This window comes from Scyliorhinus canicula, chromosome 1 (genome assembly GCF_902713615.1).
Source record: "Scyliorhinus canicula chromosome 1, sScyCan1.1, whole genome shotgun sequence".
In the NCBI taxonomy this organism is placed as follows: domain Eukaryota; kingdom Metazoa; phylum Chordata; class Chondrichthyes; order Carcharhiniformes; family Scyliorhinidae; genus Scyliorhinus; species Scyliorhinus canicula.
In genome coordinates this window covers 300,487,885-300,503,632 of record NC_052146.1, presented here as the reverse complement: position 1 = coordinate 300,503,632, position 15,748 = coordinate 300,487,885, and the positions used below count along the sequence as shown (strand labels likewise).

The following is a 15,748-nucleotide window of genomic DNA, read 5'->3' as shown; positions in this document are numbered from 1 at the left end:
TTTCTAATCGGGAGATTAGGGGCTGGATTCTCTGTCTCCCAGCCCCATGTTTCTAATCGGGAGATTAGGGATGGGATTCTCTGTCTCCCAGCCCCGTGCTTCTAATCGGGAGATTAGGGGCTGGATTCTCTGCTCTCCCAGCCCCGTGTTTCTAATCGGGAGATTAGGGATGGGATTCTCTGTCTCCCAGCTCCGTGTTTCTAATCGGGAGATTAGGGGCTGGATTCTCTGTCTCCCGGCCCCGTGTTTCTAATCGGGAGATTAGGGATGGGATTCTCTGTCTCCCAGCTCCGTGTTTCTAATCGGGAGATTAGGGGCTGGATTCTCTGTCTCGCAGCCCCGTGTTTCTAATCGGGAGATTAGGGATGGGATTCTCTGTCTCCCAGCCCCGTGTTTCTAATCGAGAGATTAGGGGCTGGATTCTCTGTCTCCCAGCCCCGTGTTTCTAATCGAGAGATTAGGGGCTGGATTCTCTGTCTCCCAGCCCCGTGTTTCTAATCGAGAGATTAGGGATGGGATTCTCTGTCTCCCAGCTCCGTGTTTCTAATCGGGAGATTAGGGATGGGATTCTCTGTCTCCCAGCCCCGTGTTTCTAATCGAGAGATTAGGGATGGGATTCTCTGTCTCCCAGCCCCGTGTTTCTGATCGGGAGATTAGGGATGGGATTCTCTGTCTCCCAGCCCCGTGTTTCTAATCGGGAGATTAGGGATGGGATTCTCTGTCTCCCAGCCCCCAGCCCCGTGTTTCTAATTGGGAGATATGAGGTGGGATTCTCTGGTCTCCCAGTCGCATGTTTCTCGGCTGTGGTAGGCCGCTGCCCGTGGGATTTCCCATCGAAGCCAACCCACGGCGCCAGGAAACCCACGGGCGGAGGTACCCTCCCAGCGGGACCGAAGAATCCCATCGCCAGCAAGTGGCCGGAGAATTCCGGCCTGGACGCCCTAACGAAGCCTGATCAAAGGTTATGGGGATGGAGGGAACCCGAGATTTGTTGGATTTGTAATGGCGCTCGAGCCAGTCACAAGCCATCCAGGATGCAGTTGTTCACCATTTTGTGTGTGTGTGTGTGTCTAATTCTTTGCAGCACATTGAGAAGATCTTTAAGCACAGGGATCTGCAGCAACAGCTGATGGATGCCAAGCTCACACAAGCGCAGGAGCTACTGAAGGAAGCTGAAGAACGCCATCACCGAGAAAAGGAGTATGTAAGTATCGGCCAATGACTGATTCACACCCTGGTCTATAATTATTGGTCAGCCATTGGCTCAAATAGTGGTGTGCAACCATTAGACAACCCCTGGGCTCAGAGCAGGCCATTCAGCCTCTCCTATCCCCCTTTCTATGAATTAGAGACCTGAGCTTTACACCAGAGATTAGCCAAGACCAATTAATACAGGACCAGTTTGTATCTGTAACCCAGTGCACCAGGATATTGGGCAGCTTCACTGAAGGCAAAAAGAATTTCAGTGAAGCAAAAAGCACGATACTTCATCAATGTCATCTCGATTTGATTTGATTTGATTTATTGTCACATGTACCAAAGTACAGTGAAAAGTATTTTTCTGCAGCCGAGGGAACATACTCAATAAGTACATAGTAGACAAAAGAATAATCAACAGAGAACATTGACAAATGGCACATTGACAGTGATTGGTTACAGTATGGACCAAGGGGCCAAACAAAGCAAATACATGAACAAGAGCAGCATAGGGCGTCGTGAATAGTGCTCTTGCAGGGAACAGATCAGTCCGAGGGGGAGTCGTTGAGGAGTCTTGTAGCTGTGGGGAAGAAACTGTTCCTATATCTGGATGTGAAATGAAATGGAAATGAAATGAAAATCGCTTATTGTCACAAGTAGGCTTCAAATGAAGTTACTGTGAAAAGCCCCCAGTCGCCACATTCTGCCGCCTGTTCGAGGAGGCTGGTGCGGGAATTGAACCGTGCTGCTGGCCTGCCTTGGTCTGCTTTCAAAGCCAGCGATTTAACCCTGTGCTGCAGATCTTCAGACTTCTGTACCTTCTGCCTGATGGAAGGGTCTGGAAGAAGGCAATGCCTGGGTGGGAGGGGTCTCTGATAATGCTGTCTGCCTTTCTGAGTCAGCTGGAGGTGTAGACAGAATCAATGTGGGGGTGGAAAGCTTGTGTGATGCGTTGGGCTGAGTTCACCACATTCTGCAGTTTCTTGCGATCTTGGACTGAGCAGTTGCCATACCAAGCTGTGATGCAGCCGGATAGGATGCTCTCTATCGCATATCTGTAGAAGTTTGTGAGAGTCGATGCAGACATGCCAAATTTTTTTAGCTTCCGCAGGAAGTAGAGACGTTGTTGGGCTTCCTTTTTTTTAAATTTAGAGTACCCAATTCATTTTCCAATTAAGGGGCAATTTAGCGTGGCCAATCCACCTAACCTGCACATTTTTTGGGTTGTGGGGGCGAAACCCACGCCGACACGGGGAGAATGTGCAAACTCCACACAGTGACCCAGAGCCGGGATCGAACCTGGGACCTCGGCGCCGTGAGGCTGCAGGGCTAACCCAGTGCACCACCGTGCTGCACACGTTGTTGGGCTTTCTTGACTGTTGCATCAACGTGAGTAGACCAGGACAGATTGTTGGTGATGGTGACCCCCAGGAACTTAAAGCTATCGACCATCTCCACTTCGGAGCCATTGATGGAGGTGGAGTGTGTGACGTGCTACGCTTCCTGAAGTCGATGATCAGTTCCTTGGTCTTTCCAACATTTAGAGAGAGGTTGTTTTCGGTGCACCGTGCAACCAAGTGATTTATCTCCCTCCTGTAGTCTGATTTGTCGTTGTTTGAAATGCGGCCCATCACAGTCATATCATCCACAAACCTTTAGATTGAGTTTGAGTTAAATCTTGCCACACAGTCATGTGTGTATAGGGAGTACAGTAGAGGACTGAGCACACATCCTTGCGGGGCTCCGGTGTTGAGGACTATTGTGGAGGAGGTGCTGTTGCCAATCCAGACAGATTGCGGTCTGTTGGTGAGGAAGTCATCTCGCAACGGGCTCCAATGGAGGTGGGGGGTGGGTAAGAGGCCACAGAACCACATCTGGTCGTGGTGCTCCAGCCACCATGTGATCTGAGTGGGACAGGCCTGACAGACCACCTTCCCCTCAATGTTGCACGCTAAATATTGTTCCCGAGGAGTGCAAAAGGAACATTTTGATTGAAATGCAGTCTTACCCTTTCGGCAATCATTCCAAAATGTTTGCAATCTCTCTTTTCTCTCTCCTCTTCTCTCTTCAAACAGCTCCTGAATCAAGCGTCTGAGTGGAAGGTACAGACCAATATCATGAAGGATCAGGAAACCCTGCTCAAAGCCCAGGTGAGTGGTGCACAATTGAATGGTGCCCCAACCAAGGCCATGGCTTCTTATATTTACATGATAGGGTGCGATCACACCATAGACAACCATACCAATACAGGGCTGAAGGGCCTGTTCCTGTGCTGTACTTTTCTTTGTTCCAATACAGCATTAACAAACAGCCGGCGTTGTTAATCAGCGTTCTCGTATTATGAAGTGCCCAGTTAAGGATGGGCGACAAGGAGCGGCCTGTGGCGCAGTGGTTAGCACTGGGACTGCGGAGCTGAGGACCTGGGTTCGAGCCCTGGGTCACTGTCTGTGTGGAGTTTGCACATTCTCCCCGTGTCTGTGTGGATTTCACCCCCACAACCCAAAGATGTGCAGGTTAGGCAGATTGGTCACACCAATTTGTCCCTTAATTGTAAAAAAAAAATTGGGTACTCTAAATTTATTTTAAAACAAGGATGGGCAACAAATACTGACCTTTCCAATGACACCTACACCCCATGAAAGAATTTTGAAAAAACCTTCCCCGCCCCCTCACCTTTACATTAATCAAATGCGATGAACATGATCACGTTCTTACTGTTGAAATGCGATGTGAAAGAATTAAACTCTGACAGGAGACAAGGGGATATCATTGCGAAACCTCAAGCAGGAGTTGAGACTATAGGCTCTTAGAGTCAGGACAGCACAGAAGGAGGCCATTTGGCCCATCGAGTTGATGCCGGCTCTCTGGAGAGCAATCCAGTCAGTCCCTGGAGGAACGCAAGTTTATTTCCTTCAAGTGCCTCTCTAATTTCCTTTCCAAATTGTTCATCGTCTCGGCGTCCATCACCTTCCCAGGTGGCAAGTTCCATTTAGCACAGGGCTAAATCGCTGGCTTTGAAAGCAGACCAAGGCAGGCCAGCAGCACGGTTCAATTCCCGCACCAGCCTCCCCGAACAGGCGCCGGAATGTGGCGTCTAGGGGCTTTTCGCAGTAACTTCATTTGAAGCCTACTCGTGACAATACGGGATTTTCATTCATTCATTCAGTTCATTATCAGGTTAAAAAAAGAGATTGTCCTCACAGATCAGTAAAAATGTTGTTCTCCCCCCCCCCCCCCAAACATCATGGGCCACACTCCCAGCAAACCTTGTTTCCAGTACAGCCTTTGAAATTCAGACACAGCTGGATAGGTAGCTCATGGCCATGGACTTAGCAGATCAAATTCTGGGTCAAACATGTTAATTGTTGGTTATTAGTGTCACAAGTAGGTTTTACATTAACACTGCAATGAAGTTACTGTGAAAAGCCCCAAGGCGCCACACTCCGGCGCCTGTTCGGGTACACATAGGGAGAATTCAGAATGCCCTGTGGAGAAGTGTGAGGTGATTCACTTTGGAAAGAATAACAGGAATGCGGAATATTTGGCTAATGGTAAAATTCTTGGTAGTGTGGATGAGCAGAGGGATCTCGGTGTCCATGTACATAGATCCCTGAAAGTTGCCACCCAGGTTGATAGGGTTGTGAAGAAGGCCTATGGTGTGTTGGCCTTTATTGGTAGAGGGATTGAGTTCCAGAGCCATGAGGTCATGTTGCAGCTGTACAAAACTCTGGTACGGCCGCATTTGGAGTATTGCGTACAGTTCTGGTCGCCTCATTATAGGAAGGACGTGGAAGCTTTGGAACGGGTGCAGAGGAGATTTACCAGGATGTTGCCTGGTATGGAGGGAAAATCTTATGAGGAAAGGCTGATGGACTTGAGGTTGTTTTCATTAGAGAGAAGAAGGTTAAGAGGTGACTTAATAGAGGCATACAAAATGATCAGAGGGTTAGATAGGGTGGACAGTGAGAGCCTTCTCCCGCGGATGGAGGTGGCTAGCACGAGGGGACATAGCCTTAAATTGAGGGGTAATAGATATAGGACAGACGTCAGAGGTAGGTTTTTTACGCAAAGAGTGGTGAGGCCGTGGAATGCCCTACCTGCAACAGTAGTGACCTCGCCAACATTGAGGGCATTTAAAAGTTTATTGGATAAGCATATGGATGATAATGGCATAGTGTAGGTTAGATGGCCTTTAGTTTTTGACTTCCCATGTCGGTGCAACATCGTGGGCCGAAGGGCCTGTACTGCGCTGTATCGTTCTATGTTCCAATTCAACTAACAAGCACGTCTTTCGGGACTTGTGGGAGGAAACCGGAGGAAACTCACGCAGACACGGGGAGAACGTGCAGACTCCGCACAGACATTGACCCAAGCTGGGAATCAAAGTGGGTTCTTTGAGGGGGTAGAGGATAGGTGTGGGCGGTGCACAGGTGGGTCTGCAAATCATGCCCACATGTTTTGGCTATTCCAAGATTGAGGGGGTTCTGGGAAGGGTTCTTGGACATGATGTCCAAGGTGCTGGGTTTGGGGATGGTCCCGAGTCCAGAGGTGAAGATATTTGGGGTGTCATAAGACCCGGGAGTCCAGGGGGTGAGAGAGGCCGATGTTCTGACCTTTGCTCCCTGATAGCCTGGAGACGGATTTTGCTCGGGTGGTGAAGCCTATGGTCCTGGGGGTGGCACGGTGGCGCAGTGGTTAGCTCTGCTCCCTCATGGTGCCGAGGCCCCAGGTAAGATCCCGGCTCTGGGTCACTGTCCGTGTGGAGTTTGCACATTCTCCCCGTGTCTGCGTGGGTCTCACCCCCACAACCCAAAGATGTGCAGGGTAGGTGGATTGGCCACTCTAAATTGCCCAATTAACTGGAAAAAAGAAGAATTGGGTGCTTTAAATGAAAAAAGAAGTGAATATTAAATTCTATGATTCTATACTTTAGTCATTGAATCAACGTCTGTTATCAATAGGAACTCCCTCTTCCGCACTGATGTGTGTCTGCTGATCTCTCCCCAGCTCAAGCTCTATGCTGAAAAGTTCGAAGAATTCCAGGGGACTCTGACAAAAAGCAACGAAATGTTTGGCAGCTTCAAAGAGGACATGGAAAAGGTCAGAAAGTGGGAAATGATCACGCTATTGCTGGGCAATGGCAGGCCACTCGATTATCGTGAGTGTGAAGTGGGGGGGCATCATTGAGACTTTGGAGCAGTTGTGGGCAACCTGCCGCCCAAGGGCCACATGCAACCCGCCTGGGGTCTGAGTGCGGCCCACCAGACATTTTGTTGACCGTTACCCACGCACAGAGCTGGCACATTCCGCTGATTACTGTCCGCGCAGTTTTTCTCCTCCCGCTTTGATTCACAAGTAAAGCGAGGCTGAATGAAGTGAGGAGCGCGCTGATTGCTCACAACATTGACCGAGAGAGTCGTGCACTCCCTCTGTGTCCAAAGTGTAAATATTTATTTTGTTTTTACCACTTGAAGTCAATGGCGTGCATTAAATGTATTTAATCTTATTCACGGGTCATGGTTAGTGAACAAGGCCAATTTAACCCAAATTTCTCCTGGAGTCTTGCCGGACAGGTTAAACCTTGGGCGAACCGTGAGTGTTGTTCACCTGGAGAAGGAGGTTCATTGCGTTGCTATGGCACTTTTCACAACCTCGGGACACCCCACGGCCAAAGAGGTGTTTTTGAAGTGTAGTTACTGGCGCAACATGGGATTCGCAGCTTCCAGTTTATACACAGCAAGATCGCACATAAAGGCAGCGTGATAATGATTATAGTAATGAAGTTACTGTGAAAAGCCCCTAGTCACCACATTCCGGCGCCTGTTCGGGTACACTGAGGGAGAATTCAGAATGTCCAATCCACCTAACAAGCACGTCTTTCAGGACTTGTGGGAGGAAACCGGAGCACCCGGAGGAAACCGTACGCAGACACGGGGAGAACGTGCAGACTCCGCACAGACTGTGCTGGGAATCGAACTCGGATCCCTGGCGCTGTGAAGCAACAGTGCTAACCACTGTGCTACCGTGCCACCCCGTTGACTGAGGAGCGAATATTAGGCAGGACACAGGGGAGAACAGTTCAGCCTTTTCTTCAAACTCGCGCCAGGGGAGCTTTTACATCCACTCGGGAGGCCAGACGGGAGCTCAGTTTAATGTCCCTTCACAATGACAACGCCCCTGCGTGCAGCACCCCTTCAATCACACTAGGTTATTAGTTCAAATGTCCGGAGTGGAACCCAAGCCCATAACTGCGTAATTCCGAGATAAAGGTGCTACCCACTCAACTGTGGCTAACTCTGTCCGTAACAGCCACCATTTTGATCATGACGGCAAATTAATCCTCCAGCATCTACACAGACCGTATGTTGTTGGAGGTGGGGGTGGTGCAGTTTATGCTGACTTTTGTTTCTGGGGCCGGAATTCTCTGGCCGTTCGCCGACGGCGGGAATCTCAGGTCCTGCCGGCAACGCACCCCCACCAGCAGGGTGGGTTCAATGGGAAATCTCACTGACGGCGACGGAGGCAGACAATCCCGCCGCCAGCGAACGGCTTCCGAGAAACACGCGGCTGGGAGGCCGGAGAATCCAGCCCTGGATTTAGAATGCGGGTATTGCTGATAAAAGGCATTTTGTCGAAGCTTTTCATCGGGCACTCATCAGGCCAGTTGCGAGCATTAGTGACCTTGCGATTTTTTTTCAGCGATGCTTAAGTCCTGTACTAATAATAATAATCGCTCATTGTCACGAGTAGGCTTCAAATGAAGTTACTGTGAAAAGCCCCTAGTCGCCACATTCCGGCGCCTGTTCGGGGGGGCAGGTACGGGAATCGAACAAGCGCTGCTGGCTTTGTTCTGCATTACATGGGGCTGGTTTAGCACACTGGGCTAAAAAGCTGGCTTTTAAAGCAGACCAAGGCAGGCCAGCACCACTGTTCAATTCCCGTACCAGCCTCCCCGAACAGGCGCCGGAATGTGGCGACTAGGGGCTTTTCACAGTATCTTCATTTGAAGCCTACTCGTGACAATAAGCGATTTTCATTTCATTTCACAAGCCAGCTATTTAGCCCACTGTGCTAAACCAAGTGACGACTGGCTTAGAATACATCGGAGCATTCCGATGCTCAGAGCAGCAATGGTGCCGTTACCTGTGGCGACGTGTTGATGTTCCGGAGAAATTGGGGAAGGGATAAGCAGACGGGCAGAACAGCCCTCACCCAGGAATGGATAAACATGAAACAATTCACACAGGTTGAAGCAGACAGACTGAAGTGTTAATTGGACCCATTTTCAAAGAGAGAATGTTTTAGGAAGGACAGGTTTATAGTTGCAAAGCACTTTTCATGAGTTGCCGAAGCATTTGACACCCTCCAATGATGGACTTTCTGAAGATTAGTCGTTGCGGTAACGTAGTAATTACGGGTTTTGGGGGCAGTTGGGAAGGCCGGTTTGATCTGTTGTAAAGGAAGGAGTTTGCGGGGCCAAATGGCCGGTTGATTCTTCTGAATGAATCATAGAATCCCTACAGTACAGAAGGAGCCCATTCGGCCCATCGAGTCAACACCGACCCTCTACCTATCCCTGTAACCCCATAACACCACCTAACATTTGGAAAGTAAGGGACAATTTAGCATGGCCAATCCACCTGACCTGCACACCTTTGGACTGTGGGAGGAAACCGGAGCATCCGGAGGAAACCCACGCAGACACGGGGAGAACGTGCAAACTCTACACAGACAGTGACCCAAGGTTGTAATTGAACCCGGATCCTTGGTGTAGTGAGGCAGCAGTGCTAACCACTGTGCCACCGCGCTGGGTAGAACTTGCATTTATACAGTGCTCTTCACACTGTCGACAATGCCTAAAGTAAGACCACAGTAAGACAGAGGAGCAGAATTGGGCCATTCGGCCCATCGGTCAATGCATAATCAATGACTTTTTGCTGCAAGGCATGAGAAAAATGACTGGTTAACCCACACTGGAGTTGGTTCAATAAAATTAGTGATAGAAATTGCTCCGTGCTTTAAAGAGCACCATGGGATCATTTACACCCACCTAACCAGGTTCAGATTAACATCCAGTGAAGCGTACAGCCTAGATTCTGTGCTCAGCTGATGGACGTGGGGACTTTGTTTCTACCTGGCTCAGGTAGGGTCAGGGAGTTGGGCTGACACTTGCTTCTCAGGCTACAGCACCCCAATCTCATTGTGCACATTCTGCCCTCACAGATGACAAAGAGGATGAAGAAACAGGAGAAAGAGACAGTCATGTGGAAAGTCAAGTGGGAAGGCTGCAACAAAGCTCTTCTCGACATGATAGAAGAGGTGAGGATTTATCCAGCCGTATAGGTATAGCCACCCGATGGACCCTAAGTCACGTGTAACTCATAATCTCAGTGTCCCAGGTGTCGTACTGAGAGGTGTGGAGGAAGTGAGGGTATTTGGAGAGAATGTCCACAGAACCCTGAAGGTAGGAGGACAGGTCGATAAGGTGGTGAAGAAGGCGGAGGGCACCCTTCCATTTGTTAACCGAGGTAAAGAATATAAGAGCAGGAAGGTATAGGTTACGGTAAGTGGAGCTGAGTCCACAGAGAGATCAGCCATGACACCACAAGACCATCACTGTTCAATAAATCCTAAACGAAAAAATTCAAGATCAATCTCAAAACATCGCTTGATATATATGCAAATGAGGTCGCCGTCCTGAAGACTGGTTCTGTAGTTGACACAGGAGGGTAGCTGACTCACCTACTCTTCAAAATAGTGCCATGGGATTTTTTTTGTCGGCCTTAGAGGGCAGACAGGGCCTTGGATTGATGGCTCATCCGAACGAGGGCACTTCCAGCTGTGCAGCACTCCGTCAGTACTGACCCGCTGACAGTGTAGCACTCCCTCAGTACTGACCCTCTGACAGTGCGGCACTCCCTCAGTACTGACCCTCTCACAGTGCAGCACTCCCTCAATACTGACCCTCTGACAGTGCAACACTCCCTCAGCACTGACCCTCTGATAGTGCAGCACTCCCTCAGTACTGACCCTCTGACAGTGCGGCACTCCCTCAGTACTGACCCTCTGACAGTGCAGCACTCCCACAGTACTGACCCTCTGACAGTGCAGTATTCCCTCAGTACTGACTCTCTGACAGTGCAGCGCTCCCTCAGTACTGACCCTCTGACAGTGCAGCACTCCCTCAGTACTGACCCTCTGACAGTGCAGCGCTCACTTAGTACTGACCCTCTGACAGTGCAGCGCTCCCTCAGCACTGACCCTCTGACAGTGCGGCACTCCCTCTGCACGGACCCTCTGACAGTGCAGCAGTCCCTCAGTACTGACCCTCTGACAGTGAAGCACTCCCTCAGTACTGACCCTCTGACAGTGCAGCGCTCCCTCAGCACTGACCCTCTGACAGTGCAGCACTCCCTCAATACTGACCCTCTGACAGTGCAGTATTCCCTCAGTACTGACTCTCTGACAGTGCGACACTCCCTCTGTACTGACCCTCTGACAGTGCAGCACTCCCTCAGTACTGACCCTCTGACATGCAGCGCTCCCTCAGCACTGACCCTCTGACAGTGCAGCACTCCCTCAGTACTGACCTTCTGACAGTGCAGTATTCCCTCAGTACTGACTCTCTGACAGTGCAGCGCTCCCTCAGTACTGACCCTCTGACAGTGCAGCACTCCCTCAGTACTGACCCTCTGACAGTGCAGCACTCCCTCAGTACTGACCCTCTGACAGTGTGGCACTCCCTCAGTACTGACCCTCTGACAGTGCAGCGCTCCCTCAGCACTGACCCTCTGACAGTGCAGCACTCCCTCAGTACTGACCCTCTGACAGTGCAACACTCCCTCAGCACTGACCCTCTGACAGTGCGGCATTCCCTCAGTACTGACCCTCTGACAGTGCAGCACTCCCTCAGTACTGACCCTCTGACAGTGCAGCACTCTCTCAGTACTGACCCTCTGACAGTGCAGCACTCCCTCAGTACTGACCCTCTGACAGTGCAGTATTCCCTCAGTACTGACTCTCTGACAGTGCTGCGCTCCCTCAGTACTGACCCTCTGACAGTGCAGCACTCCCTCAGTACTGACCCTCTGACAGTGCAGCGCTCCCTTAGTACTGACCCTCTGACAGTGCAGCGCTCCCTCAGCACTGACCCTCTGACAGTGCAGCACTCCCTCAGTACTAACCCTCTGACAGTGCGGCACTCCCTCTGCACGGACCCTCTGACAGTGCAGCAGTCCCTCAGTACTGACCCTCTGACAGTGCGGCACTCCCTCAGTACTGACCCTCTGACAGTGCAGCACTCCCTCAGTACTGACCCTCTGACAGTGCAGCACTCCCTTAGTACTGACCCTCTGACAGTGCAGCACTCCCTCAGTCCTGACCCTCTGACAGTGCAGCACTCCCTCAGTACTGCACTGGAGTGTCCATCTCCATTGTGGACTCAGGTTTCCTAACTGGGATTTAAACCCACCAGCTGGTGACTCAGAGCTGGGAGCGCCACGCACTGAACCACAGCTGGCACCTGAACCCCAGTGTGGTCGCTCGTGGTGAGTGGGAGGTGGTGATCTTTAACAAGGCAGAGCTTTCAAAGGGAAGTCCAGATGTTTATGTGAACAGAAAGCTGAAGAAAGTCGAAAGCTGAGGAGGGAAATTTTGACGGTGCCACTTTCTATCTGAGGCTGAGATGCGGCCAAGTTACGTGTAAAGCGACTGAAACCCCTGGGCGGTGAATCTCACCGAGCTGATGGTATAACCCGGGTCTACTGCTTAAAAATAAGGGCTCGCTCATTTAAGAGAAGTGTTTTCTCTCAGATGGTGGCGAGTCTCTGAAACTCTCTTCCTCCAAAGGTATTTAAAGTAGAGTCTTTCAATATAGTTTTTAAGGCAGAGCTAGATTGATCCCTGATTAATAAGGAGGTGAAAGGCTAACGGGGGTTAGCCAGAAATGTGGGGTTGAGGTTACAGTCACGATCGTATTGAATGGTGGCGTAGGCTCGAGGGGCCGAGTAGAACATAGAACATAGAACATTACAGCGCAGTACAGGCGCTTCGGCCCTCGATGTTGCGCCGACCTGTGAAACCCCTCTAAAGCCCATCTACACTATTCCCTTATCGTCCATATGTTTATCCAATGACCATTTAAATGCCCTTAGCGTTGGCGAGCCCACTACTGTTGCAGGCAGGGCATTCCACGCCTTTACTACTCTCTGAGTAAAGAACCTACCTCTGACATCTGTCCTATATCTATCTTCCCTCAATTTAAAGCTATGTCCCCTCGTGCTGGACATCACCATCCAAGGAAAAAGGCTCTCACTGTCCACCCTATCTAATCCTCTGATCATCTTGTATGCCTCAATTAAGTCACCTCTTAACCTTCTTCTCTCTAACGAAAACAGTCTCAAGTCCCTCAGCCTTCCCTCATAAGATCTTCCCTCCATACCAGGCAACATCCTTGTAAATCTCCTCTGTACCCTTTCCCATGCTTCCACATCCTTCCTATAATGCGGCGACCAGAATTGCACGCAATACTCCAAATGCGGCCGCACCAGAGTTTTGTACAGCTGCAACATGACCTCATGGCTCCGAAACTCAATCCCTCTACCAATAAAAGCTAACACACCATACGCCTTCTTAACAACCCTCTCAACCTGGGTGGCAACTTTCGGGGATCTATGTACATGGACACCAAGATCTCTCTGCTCATCCACACTACCAAGAATCTTACCATTAGCCCAGTACTCTGTCTTCCTGTTATTCCTTCCAAAATGAATCACCTCACACTTTTCTGCATTAAACTCCATTTGCCACCTCTCAGCCCAGCTCTGCAGCTTATCTATGTCCCTCTGTAACTTGTAACATCCTTCCGCACTGTCCACAACTCCACCGACTTTAGTGTCATCTGCAAATTTACTCACCCATCTTCTACGCCCTCCTCCAGGTCATTTATAAAAATGACAAACAGCAGTGGCCCCAAAACAGATCCTTGTGGTACACCACTCATAACTGGACTCCAGGCTGAACATTTCCCATCAACAACCACCCTTTGTCTTCTTCCAGCTAGCCAATTTCTGATCCAAACTGCTAAATCACCCTGAATCCCATACCTCCGTATTTTCTGCAATAGCCTACCATGGGGAACCTTATCAAACGCTTTACTGAAATCCATATACACCACATCAACTGCTTTACCCTCGTCCACCTGTTTGGTCACCTTCTCAAAGAACTCAATAAGGTTTGTGAGGCACGACCTACCCTTCACAAAACCGTGTTGACTATCTCTAATCAGATTATTCCTTTCCAGATGATTATACATCCTATCTTTTATAAACCTTTCCAAGACTTTGCCCACAACAGAAGTAAGGCTCACTGGTCTATAGTTACCGGGATTGTCTCTACTCCCCTTCTTGAACAAGGGGACAACATTTGCTATCCTCCAGTCTTCTGGCACTATTCCTGTAGACAAAGATGACATAAAGATCAAAGCCAAAGGCTCAGCAATATCCTCCCTAGCTTCCCAGAGAATCCTAGGATAAATCCCATCCGGCCCAGGGGATTTATCTATTTTCACACTTTCCAGAATTGCTAACACCTCCTCCTTATGAACCTCAAGCCCTTCTAGTCTAGTAGCCTGTATCTCAGTATTCTCTTCGACAACATTGTCTTTTTCCTGTGTGAATACTGACGAAAAATATTCATTTAGCACCTCTCCTATCTCCTCAGACTCCACGCACAACTTCCCACTACAGTCCTTGACTGGCCCTACTCTTACCCTAGTCATTCTTTTATTCCTGACATATCTATAGAAAGCTTTAGGGTTATCCTTGATCCTACCTGCCAAAGACTTCTCATGTTCCCTCCTGGCTCTTATTAACTCTCCCTTTAGGTCCTTCCTAGCTAACTAGAAACTCTCGAGCACTCTAACTGAACCTTCACGTCTCACCATTACATAAGCCTCCTTCTTCCTCTTGACAAGTGATTCAACTACTTTAGTAAACCACGGTTCCCTCGCTCAACCTCTTCCTCCCTGCCTGACAGGTACATACTTATCAAGGACAAGCAGTAGCTGTTCCTTGAACAAGCTCCACATTTCCATTGTGCCCATCCCCTGCAGTTTCCCTCCCCATCCAATGCATCCTAAGTCTTGCCTCATTGCCTTTCCCCCAGATATAACTCTTGCCCTGCGGTATCTACCTATCCCTTTCCATCACTAAAGTGGCCTTCTCCTGCTCCTTATTGGTATGTTAGCTCAAATTGAGCTCAAATCAGGTCACTGCCATACACCGTCACCTCAGATGTCCTACATTGGTGGGAACGCTCCTTTTTATTAAGCTTATTGAGATATATGGAATGCATTGCCTGAAAGAGCTGGGAAAGATGGGTCAATATAACTTTCAAAACCAAAAGTTGGATAAATACAGGAAAAATGCCAATTTGTAGAGCAATTTAAAAAAAAGAGAGTGGGCTAATCAGAGAGAGCTTTCAAAGAGATAGCACAGGCCCACTGGGCCGAACGGCCTCGGTCCATTCTGTACAATTTGTTCATTCTCACCCTGGTGTTCTCCTTTACAGAGGGAAGTGCGATTCAAGGAGTATGAATGCTTTCAAGTGAAGATCCAGAGATTGGAAAAGCTGTGTAGGGCCCTTCAGGAGGAGAGAACGGAGCTGTACAAGAGCATAATGAATGTGCGCAGCAGGTCAGATGAACCAGGGAGCCAGGTGGGCGGAGCAGAAAGTGTCCAGGAAGAGCAGGAGGAGGGGAAAAGCTCCCAGCCGACAGTGGCTTCCACTTTGGACGAAGGCCGTCTACAGGACTTGGCCATGGCTTTCAAAGTGGTGCACTGCCTGGAGGAAGCAGTCCACAAGGACGACAGACAGGACGACGGTGCGCCTCCAGAGCCCCAGGCAGAAAGTCTACCCTCCATCACGGAAGCTTTGAGGTCCATACTGGAAGAGATGCAGACAGGCAATGCCGCAGAAACAGCCCCTCCAGGTCCTGCTCCACCTCCCGCTTCAGCTCCTGTCCCAGAGCCGGATTCTGCTCCTCCAGCTGCATCTCCACCTACAATTCCAGCCCGTGTTCCAGACACTGCTCAGGAAACAGGAGGTTCCGCACAGGAACCGGGACTTGGCCAGCAGAACTTGGCGGAGAGCAGAGAAGTTACGGATATGGATGCAGTTGACTGATTGGAAAATGCCAGTTTTTAACGCTCACCATTCAGGGACTGATTAGCTTTCCAATATTTGGTGCAGAGAAATGAAAATCTGTCCTTATTTCTTATTATTTTTCTTTGTAGAGCACACTAAACCATGTGCAAAACCATTTTATTATCTATGGCGTATTCTAGACATGAACACAAACATTTAGATCTAATGCATCTCAGTCACAAGGAATGGAAAACCTTTCACACCTGTGATACACGCAAAGCAGCAAAATATACTCCAAACTCACTGTGACACACTCACAAATCATGGTGCCACACTCAGAATCATTGTGACATACTTGGACTCCCTGTGACACACTCAGACTCACTGTGACACACTCGGACTCACT

At 49.6% G+C, this 15,748-nt stretch overlaps 1 protein-coding gene across 2 annotated transcripts in view; it reads left to right on the top strand.

The window, feature by feature from the left end:
• The window catches only part of txlnba (taxilin beta a), a 74,976-nt gene extending 59,459 nt beyond the window's left edge, over positions 1–15,517 (top strand). For both annotated transcript variants that reach the window (XM_038816516.1, XM_038816524.1), the window contains exons 6-10: positions 1,085–1,204; positions 3,273–3,347; positions 6,205–6,297; positions 9,421–9,516; positions 14,767–15,517. In XM_038816516.1, the coding sequence (XP_038672444.1) occupies positions 1,085–1,204; positions 3,273–3,347; positions 6,205–6,297; positions 9,421–9,516; positions 14,767–15,381 (999 nt within the window). In that variant the 3' untranslated portion in view covers positions 15,382–15,517. The remainder of the gene's footprint in view (positions 1–1,084; positions 1,205–3,272; positions 3,348–6,204; positions 6,298–9,420; positions 9,517–14,766) is intronic.
• The last annotated feature ends 231 nt before the right edge of the window (positions 15,518–15,748 follow it).